Consider the following 16,022-nt stretch of genomic DNA (forward strand, 5'->3'; position numbering starts at 1 on the left):
CTGCTCTCGACTCCACTCGCCCTTATTCTTGGATTTCAATGAAATTGCTAATATACAAATTGTGGTATAAAAATAGATAGACGGATACACAGAGCCTACCCAGCGCTTAACCACCAAAACCGTACAAGGTTCTACCTTGTCTCTTCAAAGCGTAGACAACGTCCAACGAAGTGACGGTCTTTCTCTTGGCGTGTTCGGTATAGGTGACCGCGTCTCTGATGACGTTTTCTAAGAAGGTCTTCAAGACAGCTCTCACTTCCTCGTAAATCAAGGCAGAGATTCTCTTCACACCACCTCTTCTTGCCAATCTTCTGATGGCTGGCTTTGTGATACCCTGGATGTTATCTCTGAGAATCTTTCTGTGTCTCTTGGCACCACCCTTACCTAGACCTTTTCCACCTTTTCCTCTACCGGACATGTTTGTTTCTTGTTGTTTTTGTTGTTAAAATATAAGCACAAAGACTTTGTTAACAGACACATATATCCCTTTTTTCTATCCAACACCTGACGTCCAATGATCCCACCAGCAGCGGGCCTGCCACCTTTTATATCAGGTCTGTCTCACATCAACAACAGGCGGCTCGTGCCTCACTCCCACGGACCGACATTTACGCGCGTCCCCGCGTAAACTCTGGCACGCCCACGGGTTTTTTACGGCCCAGAAGTTACGCTGCGACTCAGTAAATGCTGGGCTGCCCAGACCCCAGACTCAAACCGCGCAGCCGGACCTGTGTTTACGCACGCAGAACGTAAACACAGGGCCGCCGAGCCGCCGTCCGGGCGTGGTGCCGATATATAAACCGCAGCGGCCGCCCTTCTGGTGGGGAAAAGAGAGGCGGCTGTTGTGAGGTGCTAGAATTAATCATTTTTTCCCTCTCGTACACAAACACATACACAAGCAAAATGGCTAGAACCAAGCAAACCGCAAGAAAATCTACTGGTGGTAAGGCACCAAGAAAGCAGCTCGCCTCCAAGGCTGCCAGAAAGTCGGCACCAACCTCCGGTGGTGTCAAGAAGCCTCACAGATATAAGCCTGGTACCGTTGCTTTGAGAGAAATCAGAAGATTCCAAAAGTCGACCGAGCTTTTGATCAGAAAGTTGCCTTTCCAAAGATTGGTGAGAGAAATCGCCCAAGATTTCAAGACCGACTTGAGATTCCAGTCGTCTGCCATCGGCGCCTTGCAAGAATCCGTCGAAGCCTACTTGGTTTCCCTTTTCGAAGATACCAACTTGTGCGCCATCCACGCCAAGAGAGTCACCATCCAGAAGAAGGACATCCAGTTGGCTAGAAGATTGAGAGGTGAGAGATCCTAGGTGTGCTGCATCGCCCGCATTCCAGCCCCAGATAATTGTATATTAGTTCTATAGTCTATTGGAAACATAGATAAACAAACAAATCCGACGCAAAAACAACAGAAAAAGCCAGAGCTGCGTGTTACGTAAGCGCACCGACGGGCTTGGCATGTCCCTGTCTCTGCAGCCGGAGAAGTATAAGAGGAGCAGGTTCTGTCTTCCCCGGTTTTGCGGTTAGAGGGCCCCGTTTCACGCCAGGGCTCTTCTTCTCCAGACCCTGCTCCGTCAATTGCTTCCCCTATCCATCAACCATGTCCTTGGCAGCCTCAGATGTGCAACCCCCAGCGGTGGGGGACAAGAACCCTAAGCAACTCGCAGCCCAATGGGGGGTGTCCCCAGTCCCGGCGTGGGCCTTCTCGGCAGCCCTCTTGCTCTCGCCTGCCCTGAGACCACAGTTCCCTGTCTTGAACAACCCGAACGCTGGAGGTGCCGGCGGCGCCAACACAGGAGCTGGCGGGATGTCGTCGTCTATGTTCCGGTCTGCAAAAGCTCCCCTTGCGGCCTACCCGTCCAACATCCAGGTGTTGGTGTTCTCCTCGTTCATCGGGTTGGGAGGCTTCATGTGCTACGATCACGATCCGACAAACGGCGCCGCCGTCGCCGGCTGCTGGAGTCTTTTGTACTTCCTCACCAACGTCAAACGTAGCATGTGGAACCTGAAGGTGTACCCGAAGGCTTTGACCAGTCTTGCGTTGGTGAATTCCGCCATCTACTCCGCCAAGTACTTGAACTTGGTTTGAGTCGGGCGTCGCAGTGCGTCGCCGAATCGATCTGCTTCTTTGTAATATGTCTACAGTAGTGCTTTAATTACTTATCGGACTTGTTTTACCGTTCGTTTGTCCGTTCGTTTGTCCGCTCGCTCGTTCGCTTGCCCGCTACCACTGGATCGGCAACAGACGGTTCTGCACCGCAAAGTCCTCCACCTCATGGCCGTTGTACATCTCGATGAACTGCTGGTCAAGCGGCCGCTCTTTCGGATAGGCAAACTTGCGGTACTCGTCGAAGATCATGCTGTGCGACCACTTCTGCAGCTTTCGTATGCAGCCCACAATGCAGCCTGTACGATGCTTTCCCCGATTGCAGTGCAACAACACGGGCTGGTTCTCGGGGCTGATCAAGATCTTGATAGCCTCGGTCACCAACTCCGGCTTGATCTTCACAAACGGCTCCTTGTTCCCGCTCAACCCTATCTGGTAAAACCGAATCCCGTTGCTCTCGTTAAACTTGCTGTTCTCAATCGGGTACTCCTCCGGAATCAAGCACAAAATCGACCGTAGCCCTAAGCTCTTGAGAAACTCGAAATTCTCAATCCTCGGGAACGACGATCGGTAGATACCTTCGCAGACCCGTGCAAAGTTCTCTGGCGGCACATACATCCCGATAATGCTCTTGCTGAATCGTATCTTCCCAGAGTCGTTTTCCGATCGTACTATGTTCTTCGTCTTGAAGTTGACAGCCTCTCCTTCCCCATCTCCTTGCATTTGCCTCAAATATTCCTCAACCTTTCCCTGGTCTGTCGGCACGTATCGGTCATACGCCTCTTCATCCTCTTCAACAACGCCTTCTCTGCCAACAGTAGCCCCATCTGCAACTATCCCGTCTTTCTCATCGTTCAAATAGTCCAAAATATTTCCTTCCTGTAACGCATTGTAATCATGCTCCTCCTTCTCTTGTCGTTCCTCGTCCGCAAACTCATGTTCAAGCATATTCACAACAGAATAGCTTCCATCAGAGCCACTGAAACCGTCGACAAGGGCATCTTTCGTCTCCTTCCGTTTGCCACTATCTGCGTATTCATCTTCCTCCTTACCTTCGTGCACACTTTGCTCACTGACAGGATCAAAGTCAAAGATTTCTCCTTCCATGACCGACTCTTCCTTCACAACAAAAATTCAGCTTCTCAAAAAGCCAAGAGATCGCTAATTAAACCACACCCGATACCTCCAACACGTCCCCTTCTTTTGCTATGCTACATCCTTTTACTGACTCAAATTGCTGCCGTCAAAAATCGTTTTCCCTTCTTCAACACTCGCGTAGTTCTTCATTTCCGTGCCTCACTCTTACTTACACCACCACAATTACACAAAGAAGCTGTGATGCGAACGTGACTGCCGTCTGACCATCTAGCAACGATCACATTCAATAAGAACAAGATGGTAAGTAGAAGAAGCTTGCTTTTTCCCTGATTTCAAGGAATGAACACTAACACACTACCGATGCATCTCTTACACAGTCAGCTCTTTTCAACTTCACGTCTCTACTACAAGTACTGGTTCTTCTTATATGCACATCCACATACATTCACTCCATGTGGCCAGCAGTGCTAGACAAGAATAAGACAGGCATATTGGGTCTTTTCTGGAAATGCGCTCGTATAGGCGAAAGAATGTCTCCGTACGTGTGCCTTTGCTGCATCATCATCGCAATCAACCAGCTCATACAATGACTGATGAATTGATTTCATTCGTACACGGAAATCATTTTACGAAAACTAACTATAAATGTTCTGTATATTCACATCCACCCTAATAAATACATCCTAACTGAATTCTGTCAGCTCATTTGCTCCACGAGCAAGACGGGCAACATTGTTTGTTCCGACAATTGGTCCGAACCTCATGGCATCAAGTTTGCTGTAGATTGAACGCACCATACAAAGGTTCAAATCAAGGTCATCTTCTTGATCTTCCTCCTCGTCACTGTCATCACCATCTTCGGCTGTGTTAATCTTAGTATTGCTCTTTTCGGTATCAACACGAAGTTTCTCGTTGGCAACGAACTCCAAGACCTGTTGGTAAAAATCGGGGTCGGAGGGAAGTTGGTAAAAGATGACATTCCTAACACCCTTCAGATCAAACCGTTTATAAAAGTGTAATCTCTCAGTATACAACATGAGGGTGGCAGTATTAGCTTTGTTTTTAAAAAGTGCTCTGTTTCTCGTCAACCGAGAATTGCTTGAATATTCATCTATCGCAACAAACGAAATACTAGACTCGTCGTTCAAATATTTTTTGACTCGGAGGTAGTCGAAATAACTTGGAATGTAAACTAAAGTACCATATTTGTAACTGCTCTTGTTCATTTGAGGTAGAACAACGTTCTTGAAAAACTCAAATCTTTTTTCTGGCTCATTAGCAATCGAACTTTCGTCAAAGTCAAACCTCATGAAAGTTTGCTTCAACCGTTCAAACTTGTTGACTAATCCTAGCTGATATAACTTATAGTTTGTCGAGTCAATAACACTCATTTGCTCCAATGGTATATACGAGGTGGAACCAGAAAGAACATTTTTCGAACCTTTGACGAGAGATATCATCTCGGGTGTAGTATACTTGTCAAAGCACATGAATTGAGTTAAGTATTGACTTTGCTCATTGATAGCCCACATCCTGATTCTGGAGAAATCAACATTGATGAACTCTTTGGGAGTCTGGTTCAAATGCTTTTTTAAGATGTCAGTAACATTGGACCAGTTTTGCATCATCATACCTTCAGCTTTGTCCAATATACACATTTCAATGGAACTCAAAAAGTTATTTTTCATTCCTTCATTGTTCTTGTCGTTTTTGTCAACTTTCTTTTTTGGAGCTTGTGATTCAATCTTGTTGTATAATTTCAACAGCCCTATCGGTGAGGCGACTATTATATCTGACTGCTCCAATGGTGAATATAGTTTCAATGTTTTACGGGTATACTTGATACCGAGCACAAACAAATCAGACGTGTTACCATCAAAATATTCTTCAAAATCCTTGGGTCTTGAGTGATATACTCTATCACTGATTTTAGAACTATCATAAAATTGAGTTTTGAACTTTTTTTTGTTTTCAACATTCTCCATTTGCAAATTGTCAATCAATTTACTGACAACAGTATATGCAAAGTTTCTACTCGGAAGCAAAATCAAAATTTTTGGCCTCGTATATCCTTGATCCCTGTATTCAGGTTCTATTCCATCATCATTCTCCTCATCATTACTGCCCTCTTTGATTCGTTTTTCATACAATGTTTTTTTCTCATTGTTGTTCAAAATACGATCTCTAGTCTTCATCAAATGATTCATAGCATGGAGAAGATAATAATCTTGATACTTTCCTTTGATTCTTTCATTGTTCAAATATTGGAAATTGAAAGTTTCATAAGTGAGCATAGATTCAATTAGTTCTGTATCTAAACGTCGAATATCACTGAAATTGTTAAATTTTTCTTGAATTCTCTTCTTCACATTATGATACTTCAATTTTTGTTCAAGCATAGTTCCTGTCTTACGCTTTTCCGCAAGTTCAGGATTAGCCTGCGGATAACCATACCTGTACCTCACATACTTCTCTTCGTCATCTGCAATTTCTTCTTTTGAAATCAACTTTATTCTCCTGTCTTTCACAGGAAGAGATTCATATTTGTCTATGGCTTCCGAGATCTCTTTTTCCTGGTTAAAATGAAGGTTAAAGGAGTCGTATTTATTGTGAACGTCAATATTATCTTGCAACTTTTCCTCTTCATCCAAAAAATCTTCCACTTCACGGTGTCGCTCCTCATCAGACCCACTATCAGTGTTTTGATCGTCTTCTTCGCTTGCAGATTCTTCCGGCTCATCTCCTTGGCCGTCTTTGAGCTCATCAATCTGGTGTTCAGATTTCAACAATGATATCAAAGCCGAGTACGCCATCTTGTTTTCCTTTCTATTTATTCTCTTGGAAGCAATGGTGGTCTTTCTCACATCTTTATCAAAATCATCATCTATATCATCATCTGAAGCAACATCACCGTATTGTCCCCTATCGGCATTGTCATCATTGTCTAATTTTTCCTCTCTTGAATCGTTCCTACGACTTGTTCTAGTGACAGAACGAAGCTCCGATCTTCCAAATTTGGACTTTTTCTGTCTTTTCGGACCTGATGCAGGTCCCTGTTGATCACCACTAGTCGTCATGTTGATTGTAGATTACAAAGCAGGCCGTTATAAGCTTTGCAATGATGTCCAAAATGTACTCAATCTTACTTACTACTTTGATTTTATTTTTTTTTGATGGAAAAAAAAAATTATTTTTTTTTGCCAGAAAGACAATCTATAGTGTGAAACGACGGTAAAGTTCCCTTTGCTCCTCAACATATGCCAGTTTTCTCTACGGAATCATAGGGTCACACAGTAAGCAGTAACGCCATTACCTTATGCAACACAATCGAGCGACTTTGTCTGACTCCTTAAAGGAAGAGACCCCCAAGAGACTACCGAATACAGTGCCCGCAGAGGCTCCTAAACAATACTCGTCACGTACTCCATCAAGATCGTCATCCACTACAAGCCTCAGATCTAGCATATCTAGCACGAACACTTTATTCAAGACTAATTATGCCTTAATAAGATGTATACGCGTGCTTTTTTCTACAATATACCTAATTTACATCATATTGACAATTCCATTGAGTTTTGAAGTTGGTGGTTTAAATTGTGGTTTGAGTTATTCTCTGACAATCTTAATTCTATACTTCTGTTTGGCTACATTGAGAGTTTTGAAATACCATCGTTTCATTTCTAGCTTTTTATACTACTTACAGCATTTGCTATTACCAACTTTGTTGTCTTTTTTTTTAACCATTTTCAATAGCACCCCTAGAGAATCAAATTCTGAGATAATTGAATTATCTTCACGTTCCATTTTACATAAAATTTGGTGGCAATACATAATTCAATTCTGGAAATTCTTTTTAATTAACTCAACGCCATTGTTTACGATACTGGAAGGATTCTGTTCTTTATTATCTGTTCAAGCAATAGGTCAATTGTTCAAGTATTTTATTAAAAACAAATCTGATATTTGGTCGATTTTGAATCTAGTTTTGAGTTCCTGTATACTCTCAGCAAGCATTTATTTTGCAGGTAAAATATATGTTTCACCTTTGATAGATTTGGAGAATGTTGGCTTGATTAGTGCCTCGTTGTTGGGCTCCGTATTTACGTTGACGATATTGATCACATTTTATGCAATTTATTTCAACAGAGCAACGACACTAGAAAGCTCTTTGATGGTTGCTTATATTGTGAAATGCTGCTACGAATTATTTCCTGAATTATCTAAAAATAACATCAGCTCCCTGTTCAAATTTGTATTCAATGAGTTCAAAAAAATTGACAATCAAGCTAAACAGTCTTTGACTTTAAACAAGCAAAACATCAGACTTTCCACTTTTATCAAGTTTTTCCAATCTACTAGAGTAGCTAAGTACTGGAGATATTACTGGTCAAATGATGAGATTACCGATCTATCAAGCAACATTGCTACAAGATTTCCAATACTAGTTGAAAAGAGTGTAGAGTTTTTTAAGATTGCGGAAAATTTCGGCAAAATCTTGTTTGACTTCATCATTGAGCACTTTCCAAGATCTTTTGAGCCACTATGGGATTTCCTTAAAATCTCCATAAGCAATTTAACATTTTCAATTTTGATTCAATTAGCCTATAGGATCACCGTGTTTTTTGCGGCTACCAAAATCATTCCTATTTTATCTCCAATGAATAAAGTATCGAAAAGGTCTACGAATACACAACAGTCCACATCAAGCAGACTTATATATTTATATTCACCTTGCATCATCATTGCTGTTTACACCAACTTGATGATCCAGTACAACTATGAGATTGACAAGGAAACTCACCTATTTACGTGGATACATAACAAAGCTTACGAATTAATGTTTTCTTCCGCGTCCTCTAAAGGACGCAGTAGTCTAATAGTTACCGCCAATGCTGCCTCTTCCACCTTATCATCATTCTCAACAACTTCGGACTCGACGACAATGACAGATTCTTTTTCCACCAGCATGCCCTCATCATTACCACATTCAATTTTCACATCGATCCACTCATGGCAGTTTTGGAATTGGATAAATATTTTTGCTGTCTTACTTCTTTACTTTTCAGAGTTGGTTAGCTTTGATCCTGCGGATAGCGCACTGACAGACCATTGGAACTGAATATTCCTCGGTCCAAAAAGGTAATGATTGCTTTTGTTAATTGTTTTCTTTTGATTGTTTTGATTTTCTTTTCGGCTAGAGCTGGGCTTCCATTTTTTTTTACACTTTTTCTATTTTTCCTTTCCTTCCTTCCTTTCCTTCCTTTTCTTTTCCTTTCTTTTCTTTTCTTCATTTTTCTTTCTTTCTTTCTGTACAATATTATTATCAGTAAATGTAAATTACAAATATTATCGAATATAAGTTATATACAAGGGGTGCTTTTGTTATTACATACCTTCTCAATTTTCAATTAGTTTGATCCATTCGTTGATATCGTCTATGTAATCTTTATCGTTGAGTCTGAATGCCAAAACTTTTGCCCTTTTAAAGTACTTCAAAGCGTCAGTGGCAAAACCACTTTGGTAGCTAATCATTCCCAGCGATGCGGCAGAAACCATTTCTGATTTATCCAAAGCTGGCTTAAACATAGCCTCCCATTGCCCAATATCCTGGCCCAAATGATTTGCCTTGATTATTTTCTCCTGCTTTTTCATAGTGTCACACAAAACTAAAACCTTTAAAAATATTCTCTTTGATTCTGAAACGGTTGTGTTTAAAACAAAATCCTTCAACTCTGGAGAAGACAAGTTTACCTTCACTGGCTCACTATCCTGAATAATCTCTATTTCCTTACCTTTTGGGAAATCTCTGCTTATGGTCTGGTAGGTCATTTGTAATGCAACACCTAGTTTGGTCAATGTTAAGGTTAGCCTTGAAGGATGGTCAAAGCATCTTTGTATTATTATTGAGTTACTGGTCAAGTTGGAGATTGCAGCACTTAGGTCGTTAGCTTCAATGCTCAAATTAGCATACAAATCTTTAGCATTTATCAAAACTCTAGTAAATACAGGCCATGCCTTTACGTGTAGGCCCAATATTTTATTTTCTGGTGTTTGCTCTGTAGTGAAAAGAGGTAATTCAATTGGAGTTTTAGCTTGTTGTTTTATGATCTTTTCTTGTTCAGACTCTGGTAAGTGTGCAATAGTTTTTTCCAAGTCAGCGGTAATTAAGTCAAGAACATTTCTGTTGTTGATGTCATTTAAGACTGAAAGAAATGGCGGATATGCTTCAATGACTCTCTTCTGTGCTTCAACAATGTGAAACATCAACGTCTCTCTGGCAAGGTCGACATCTTTAGCCGGCAAGAGATATGCATACCTAATTGCGATGGTCAAGGATCTCAAAATTGCGAAATCGTAAGAGCTGTCGTCACTCAAAGCGTCAAAATCTTCTCTATGTGTGAATGCATTCAGATAAGAATTTGACAACTCTTTGTAGATCAGCAAAGCCTTATCAAATTTTTTCTCATGTTCGAACAATTCTGCAATTCTTACGGAACATGAGGTATAGCACGGGCTGATATGCTCCAACTCCTCAGAGTCCAATTGCTTCAATGCGTCAATGTAGTGGCTGATAGCATCGTCTATTCTGTTATTCGTTTCTGCCTCTATAGCCTTTTCAATGTGTGCCAAAGTCTCTTCGGAAACATACTCTGTGTTTTCTGCAAATAAACGTTTGTAGATATCATAACCTGTAAATGATAAGGCAACCCCTATAAAAACCAATAGCTTGTTCATTTCGCTTCTGAACTGCTTAACAACCTTTTCAGATTCGTTTGGCTGGTTGTTTTGAGGACCGGTAGTTTGAGGTGCAAGGACAGAGGAGTATGTCTGGGGAGGAATATCGGATTGGAAAAATACTGGCGGAACCGCTGTACTTGGGGGCGTCTTCATCGCAGGTTCTGGCAACTTCGATGCCTGCTTGGATGACTCTGCCTGGAATTGGTTCAGTGCTGGCTGTTTAGAAAGGTCATCCGACTTGGCATTGCTTAGAAGCCTTCTGGAGGTGGATATCAGGAAACGACTAGGAAATCTTCTGACAGGAAGTCTTTTTACTCGTGACAACATGGCTGGTGGGTTATAAGTGTCCGGATAGCAACTAGATGGAACCAGAGAGGTCAAACAACCGAGTATTGGACCCGGAAGATGAAGGGTGGTGAAGTAGACCAGAGCGTGGACTAGTCTCCGCTAACAAATTGTGGACATCGCGGAGGGCTGCTGGGCTGGGGGTCCGCCAACCAGTTATCGGCTTCTTGGCCCGGGATGCCTACTTTAGTTCTTCGGACGACAAATGTGACTTTTCTAGCAGTTGTTTTAACATAAAAACGCCATGTGTGGTCGTTATGCACAACCGATTGCCCCAGAGACACTTCCGGAATGGTTTGCCCGGCAGGGTGTGCCGCTCGAAAGCGTTGAGAATGCCGACAAAAGGACTGAGCATCGATACAACATAGCTCCTACGGAGTATGCTCCGGTCTACATCAAGAAGAGTGGGGATGGTGAAGACGACGGTTCTGGATCCGATGAAGTGAGGGGAAAAATCGAGTACATGAGATGGGGTATCGTGCCTCCGTGGATCACCAAGGCAAGTGATGTGAACAAGTCCGGGTACTCCACATTCAATGCACGGTTTGAGAACCTGACCAGCAACAGGTTGTGGAAGGCGAACTTGTCACGGCGATGTGTGATACCAATACTTGGCTACTACGAATGGCAGCAGGTTGCTGACAAGAAAGGGACCAACAAGGACAAGAGAAAAACTCCGTATTTTATTAAACGGAGAGACGGAGAGCTGATGTTCCTTGCCGGATTGTACCACCACGGGACGGTGGCGGACAACAATTCTTCTATCTTTACCAAGAGCTCTAAGAAGGACAATCCGAAGGAGGCGCTGGGGTCGTACACTATCATCACACGAGAGGCTCCCAAGATGCTGAAGTGGCTCCATAGTCGGATGCCTGTCGTCCTCCGACCAGAGGACGATGAGTTTACGCAATGGCTTGATGGCAAAGGAACAAGTGATGCCGACTACGATCTCCTGTTGAAGAAGTACGAGCATGAGGAGGACTTAGAATGGTATCCTGTTGACCCCGCCGTTGGGAACAGCCGGACCGACAATGAGCGCTACGTAAAGCCATGGAAACAGAAATCGGTTCTGAACTTCTTCAAGTCGAAGCCGGCGGTCAAGCGAGAGCATCCAGACGGAACCCAGGATGCAGGAGATGCCGAACACACAAAAGCTTCTGCAGATGACAGGCAAGAAGATGGACAAGGACAGAGAAAGAGACCGAAAATTAAGCAAGAGGAGAGCACGTGACCCGCTTCCCCCTATTTTTGAGACAGAAGTTTTTTATGAATTTTTCTCTTTTCTGTTGCAAAATTTTTTAAATATCACTGCTTCCGTTCCAGCTTTGTATAGTTTCGGAAAAAGGTTTGCTGACGGAAGGGTAGATACTGCAAGCAAGTGATCTCCTAGCATACACACATGTCCGCGCCAAGAGAAAGAGTTGTTACTGCCAGAAATCCGTCGGTACCGACCCAGATATCCCCGGAACAGAAGTTCTGGAAAGGTTTTGTGAACTCGCAGCTAGTGAAGGAGCACAATGCAATTACACACATACACTTTGACCCGAACAGCCCCCATGATTTTGCTGTCACGTCTTCGACAAGAGTGCAGGTATTTTCGTCGAAAACCAGAAAGGTGGTGAAAAATTTCACCAGATTCAAGGACACTGTCTACTGCGGTGAGTTTAGAAACGACGGTAAACTATTAGTGGCTGGTGATGCATCCGGCTTGGTCCAGATCTTTGATGCACACCACCCAAGAACTTTGCTAGTCACAATCACCCCTACTACACACCCAACACACATAACGAAGTTCCACCCTACAATCAACACACAGCTGTTGACTTGTTCGGACGATCGTGTGGCCAGATTGTACGACATCTCTCAGTCTGCGAAACCTATAATCTCTTTCAACAACCACGATGACTATATCAGATCCGGTATATTCATACCTACTTCACCAAACTTGATTGCCACCGGTTGTTACGACAATAACATCAGAATTTTTGACGTCAGAGTGGGCGGAAATGATCCAATAGTGAAATTCAATCAATCGTCCCCCGTCGAAGACATGCTCTCTCTCACGCCTACCAACATTCTATCTGCTGGTGAAGGTGTGGTGAAGTACTGGGATTTGGTTGCAGGTAAATTATCAAGGACATTACACAACTTCAACAAAACTGTCACCTGCTTAAGCGACGCTGGAGAAAGAGGCATTCTAGTCGGTTCGATTGATGGACACGTGAAGGCGTTTGACACAAGCACCCCAAATTGGGATGTCAAGTTTGGATGGAAGTTTGGTTCGGGTGTTTTGAGTTGTGGTGTTTCCCCAGATTTCAAGCATTTAGTGGTAGGACTGAATTCTGGCTTATTGACTGTCAGAACGAGAAAGAACAATAACGATAACATATCAGCAACAACAGCAACAAGTAACAACCTCAAGTTCAAAGGTGACAAATCGCATGGTTTTGCAAGATTCATGCGTGGATCGGATTTCAAGGGAGAGGGCGAACATCACGTAATCGACGAAAAGGTTAACCACAAAAAACTCAGATCTTTCGAAAGGGACTTAAATGGGTTCCGCTGGTCCGATGCGTTAAATAGTGCGTTGCTAGATGGATTAGATACCGAAGCAACTATCACATGTCTTGAAGAGTTGAAGAAGAAGGGTAAAGTTCGTATAGCGTTGGCAAATAGAGACGAAGCATCCCTTGAACCGCTTTTGACATGGTGTTTAAAATTCATCGACGACCCTAGAAATGTGAGTATCATTGCAGACTACGTTATATGTATTTTGGAGATGTACGACGAACTAATCTCTAGGAAACCGGTACTAGAGGAGTTGGTACTGAACTTGCAGAAAAGGGTCGAGATCGAGTTAAAGAAGGCCCAAGACTCTGAACGTATAATTGGTATGCTCGAGCTACTCAGTGCATAGCGATCCCTGAAAAAGCTTTTTATAAAAGATGTAAATTGTACTCATTTTCTAATGAAACCATGTTGATAAGTCTACTACATTTTATCGTTGGTTTCCGGTGTGACATCTTTCGAGAATACCGGAATTAATTTATTTTCAAAAGCCGTGTGGTGATGACCTCGATAAATTGTGAAGAGAATGTGTCAAAGTAATAGCACCGTCCACATTTCATTATACTATGCCACGCTCATGTACTGTTCAAGTGACCTCGCCTACTCTGTGCAGCTTGGCAGTAGGGTATAATGGGCCGCTTTCTCAGTTTTCTGCATGGGCGTCGGACTTCCGTGGCTCAATCCGGTCATCAACCACATTGGGAAACCCGTTTATATAGAGTCAGCTTTTTCCGTTTGACAAACTGTTGACTTTTTTTGGCTCTTCCATTAACCCAGTTCCAGTCAAACCTAAACTAAAAAAGTTATCGAATTATGCCACATATTTATGGGGGGTATTATGGTTTATCTGTTGCAATTTTTGGGATCGGAGTAGGCATAAATGTCGTGTATAAGAACTATACGAAGTCTGTTACGCTGGCCACAAAGGATGAACTCGAGCCAGAGTTGATCGAGCTCATCAAAAAAAAGACATCATTGAATCCAATGTGTACATCTTACAGCATGCCAGTAAATGTTCACAATGCAACTCCCAAGCTGATAGCCGAATCCATGTTTTCGTCATGGGTGATAGCTCCAGAACAATTCATATTATGGTTGCTACTACGAAGTTATAAGCCTTTACCAATAACAGAAGGAAAGTCAGTTTTTGGAATGTTCAAAGTGGAAGTTGATAACCCTGAAAAAGTTGTACTTCATTGGGAGCTGGGAGGACTGGCAGGTCTACATGTATTCTCAGTTAAAAACAATGTTGCAGTCTTCGATACCATATTTTGGTATGCCAAGGACCCACCGTCTTTACTTTTGAACTTTCATGATGTTTATTCTGAGACTCTTCTTGCTGCTGCTGTTAAACAGTTAGAAAAAAGTCCTTGATTTCAAAAATTCTTACTAGCCCAGTACATGTCAATTCGACTGTCAAGTTTTAATTATATTTCTATACTTGATGAATATATACAATGATCCTATCTTCTACGTTTAAAACGACCCCGGTTAATCTTAAGACGTACAAAATTGTTGGATAGAGGATGTCGACCTTTACCTTTGGATTTGCCAACATTGAGTTCCTTTTCTAACTGTTTGAGGTCTTTACGTACGTACTCTTCTTCCTTCTCAGCGAAATCATCATCATCTTCGCTTCCATTTAAGGCGTTTCCATCAGCACCATTTAGACCCTCGTATAAATGCTCCGATAACCTCTTACCGAACGCAAGAGCATGAATATCAATTTCTTCAAGATCGTCTTTCAGACTCACCTTATCAGTACGTAATTTAGCACGTTTCGTAGACCGCTTGATGGTTTTCATCTTTTTTCTAAGTTTGTAATGTGGGTCAAACACACTTTCTATTTCTTGCTCTTGCTCATCCGTTGCTTCTGAAATGCCTTTTGCATTCTGCTCCACTAGTGTCTCGTCTTCAATCTCATCGTCTTTCGAAGCAGGATTGTAAACATCACTGTTTTCAGTCCCGTGAGCATTTCCTCCTTCTCCCTCGTCGGCAGACACTTCATGGACTAGCCTGTTTCCGACTAAATCTTCATCATCCACCATTTCCTCCAAGTCTGTAAGGTTTCTACGTAAGCCAATAAGATCTTTATGAAGATCAAAAAGACTGCGGCCCATTTTTTTTATTATGGGGCTCGGTTCGACATTAATATGATCGATATTCTCATCAAGATCTGGTAGTTTTTCAATATCGATATCTGCTAAATCATCCATCAAAAGTGCATTATTTTCAGTATTGTGTTCGTCAGAATACTCGTCTAGCTCGTCTGCACTCCATTCATCACCTATGATGATCTCATCAATATTTTTCAGACTTGTTGATTGTGTTCGTAGATATCTCGGGGTTTCGTTTATATTGACGTTGGTTGCATCTTTGACCGGAGTGGTACTCAAATCCTCAAAGTTTAGTTTCCGAGAGGACGATGCCAGATAGTTACTTCCGTACTGGCTTTGTGTTTCACCGACTTGAGAAGCAGGCTTCGAAGGTGTTTTGAAAACCTCATTATCACCCTGATTGGTTGATGCACCCAATTGAGCCTGGACATCGACATCTGGCTGTCCACGCTTCAAGGGTGAAACCAAAAATTGTTCCGGAGACGTCATGATGTCAAATATCGTCAAAACACGTCCGTTGAGTTGTGGGGTAGGACCGATTTCAGTTACAAGATCATTTTCGCCAGTTTCTTCATCGCTGGCAATGTTACTTCCTCGCTTTTGAGTCTCTTCATCTTCAACATCACTCTGCACAATGAGTTTCGGTTTTTCTACATTAACTTTTTCAACCAGAGTTTTAACGTTGTCCCTTTCATCCGTTTTTGGCTTCTGCTTTTGGAGCTTTTCAATTTTATGTTCCAATAGTTTATAATATGTATCAACCTGCTTCTTCGCTTTAGGATCATCACTTCTCTCCTCATCCTTAACTAATGTCTCATCGACATAATGAATTAACTTTCTGAGCTTCTTGTAGATGGCTAATTTACGCTCTATTGTACTGTTTTTTGGAACAGATTTACCCGAATATGATTTCAATTGTGTTTTCAAATAATGTGCATATTTTCTCAGCAAGCGGAACTTATCACCAAAGCATTTATCAGTTGAAAATTTGCGATAACCATCAGTAGTATCACCATTCGTCATACTACCTTCCATAAAGAGGATG

The 16,022-nt window shown here is 42.2% G+C and overlaps 12 protein-coding genes across 12 annotated transcripts; 7 read left to right on the forward strand and 5 right to left on the reverse strand.

Annotated features, from left to right (window-relative positions):
- Positions 1-106: 106 nt before the first annotated feature.
- On the reverse strand, positions 107-418 carry PICMEDRAFT_60369 (hypothetical protein; the record flags this gene model as incomplete). Its single annotated transcript, XM_019163430.1, has 1 exon — positions 107-418. The coding sequence occupies one exon, from the start codon at positions 416-418 to the stop codon at positions 107-109; it is 312 nt and encodes a 103-aa protein (XP_019015832.1).
- A 485-nt stretch (positions 419-903) lies between these two features.
- PICMEDRAFT_13385 (hypothetical protein) lies at positions 904-1,314 on the forward strand (the record flags this gene model as incomplete). Its single annotated transcript, XM_019160053.1, has 1 exon — positions 904-1,314. The coding sequence occupies one exon, from the start codon at positions 904-906 to the stop codon at positions 1,312-1,314; it is 411 nt and encodes a 136-aa protein (XP_019015833.1).
- A 290-nt stretch (positions 1,315-1,604) lies between these two features.
- On the forward strand, positions 1,605-2,093 carry PICMEDRAFT_74428 (hypothetical protein; the record flags this gene model as incomplete). The annotated part of the gene is made up of 1 exon (XM_019164767.1): positions 1,605-2,093. The coding sequence occupies one exon, from the start codon at positions 1,605-1,607 to the stop codon at positions 2,091-2,093; it is 489 nt and encodes a 162-aa protein (XP_019015834.1).
- A 135-nt stretch (positions 2,094-2,228) lies between these two features.
- Positions 2,229-2,729, reverse strand: PICMEDRAFT_36868 (hypothetical protein; the record flags this gene model as incomplete). Its single annotated transcript, XM_019163041.1, has 1 exon — positions 2,229-2,729. The coding sequence occupies one exon, from the start codon at positions 2,727-2,729 to the stop codon at positions 2,229-2,231; it is 501 nt and encodes a 166-aa protein (XP_019015835.1).
- A 633-nt stretch (positions 2,730-3,362) lies between these two features.
- On the forward strand, positions 3,363-3,846 carry PICMEDRAFT_175670 (hypothetical protein). The gene is made up of 2 exons (XM_019161648.1): positions 3,363-3,509; positions 3,587-3,846. The coding sequence occupies exons 1-2, from the start codon at positions 3,507-3,509 to the stop codon at positions 3,797-3,799; spliced, it is 216 nt and encodes a 71-aa protein (XP_019015836.1). The 5' UTR covers positions 3,363-3,506; the 3' UTR covers positions 3,800-3,846.
- Positions 3,847-3,892: 46 nt separating this feature from the next.
- Positions 3,893-6,286, reverse strand: PICMEDRAFT_36543 (hypothetical protein; the record flags this gene model as incomplete). The annotated part of the gene is made up of 2 exons (XM_019163015.1): positions 3,893-4,032; positions 4,111-6,286. The coding sequence occupies 2 exons, from the start codon at positions 6,284-6,286 to the stop codon at positions 3,893-3,895; spliced, it is 2,316 nt and encodes a 771-aa protein (XP_019015837.1).
- Positions 6,287-6,405: 119 nt separating this feature from the next.
- PICMEDRAFT_175721 (hypothetical protein) lies at positions 6,406-8,518 on the forward strand. Its single transcript, XM_019161649.1, has one exon. It carries the CDS (start codon positions 6,526-6,528, stop codon positions 8,326-8,328), a length of 1,803 nt encoding a protein of 600 aa, XP_019015838.1. The 5' UTR covers positions 6,406-6,525; the 3' UTR covers positions 8,329-8,518.
- Positions 8,456-10,355, reverse strand: PICMEDRAFT_18123 (hypothetical protein). The gene has a single exon (XM_019161884.1). The coding sequence runs from the start codon at positions 10,272-10,274 to the stop codon at positions 8,607-8,609; it is 1,668 nt and encodes a 555-aa protein (XP_019015839.1). The 5' UTR covers positions 10,275-10,355; the 3' UTR covers positions 8,456-8,606.
- Positions 10,356-10,536: 181 nt separating this feature from the next.
- On the forward strand, positions 10,537-11,523 carry PICMEDRAFT_74433 (hypothetical protein; the record flags this gene model as incomplete). The annotated part of the gene is made up of 1 exon (XM_019164768.1): positions 10,537-11,523. The coding sequence occupies one exon, from the start codon at positions 10,537-10,539 to the stop codon at positions 11,521-11,523; it is 987 nt and encodes a 328-aa protein (XP_019015840.1).
- A 168-nt stretch (positions 11,524-11,691) lies between these two features.
- On the forward strand, positions 11,692-13,209 carry PICMEDRAFT_74434 (hypothetical protein; the record flags this gene model as incomplete). The annotated part of the gene is made up of 1 exon (XM_019164769.1): positions 11,692-13,209. One exon carries the CDS (start codon positions 11,692-11,694, stop codon positions 13,207-13,209), a length of 1,518 nt encoding a protein of 505 aa, XP_019015841.1.
- Positions 13,210-13,673: 464 nt separating this feature from the next.
- Positions 13,674-14,234, forward strand: PICMEDRAFT_74435 (hypothetical protein; the record flags this gene model as incomplete). The annotated part of the gene is made up of 1 exon (XM_019164770.1): positions 13,674-14,234. The coding sequence occupies one exon, from the start codon at positions 13,674-13,676 to the stop codon at positions 14,232-14,234; it is 561 nt and encodes a 186-aa protein (XP_019015842.1).
- PICMEDRAFT_18125 (hypothetical protein) lies at positions 14,183-16,021 on the reverse strand. Its single transcript, XM_019161885.1, has one exon. The coding sequence runs from the start codon at positions 16,010-16,012 to the stop codon at positions 14,324-14,326; it is 1,689 nt and encodes a 562-aa protein (XP_019015843.1). The 5' UTR covers positions 16,013-16,021; the 3' UTR covers positions 14,183-14,323.
- Between the last annotated feature and the right edge of the window lies 1 nt (position 16,022).

This window comes from Pichia membranifaciens, assembly GCF_001661235.1.
Source record: "Pichia membranifaciens NRRL Y-2026 unplaced genomic scaffold PICMEscaffold_6, whole genome shotgun sequence".
In the NCBI taxonomy this organism is placed as follows: domain Eukaryota; kingdom Fungi; phylum Ascomycota; class Pichiomycetes; order Pichiales; family Pichiaceae; genus Pichia; species Pichia membranifaciens.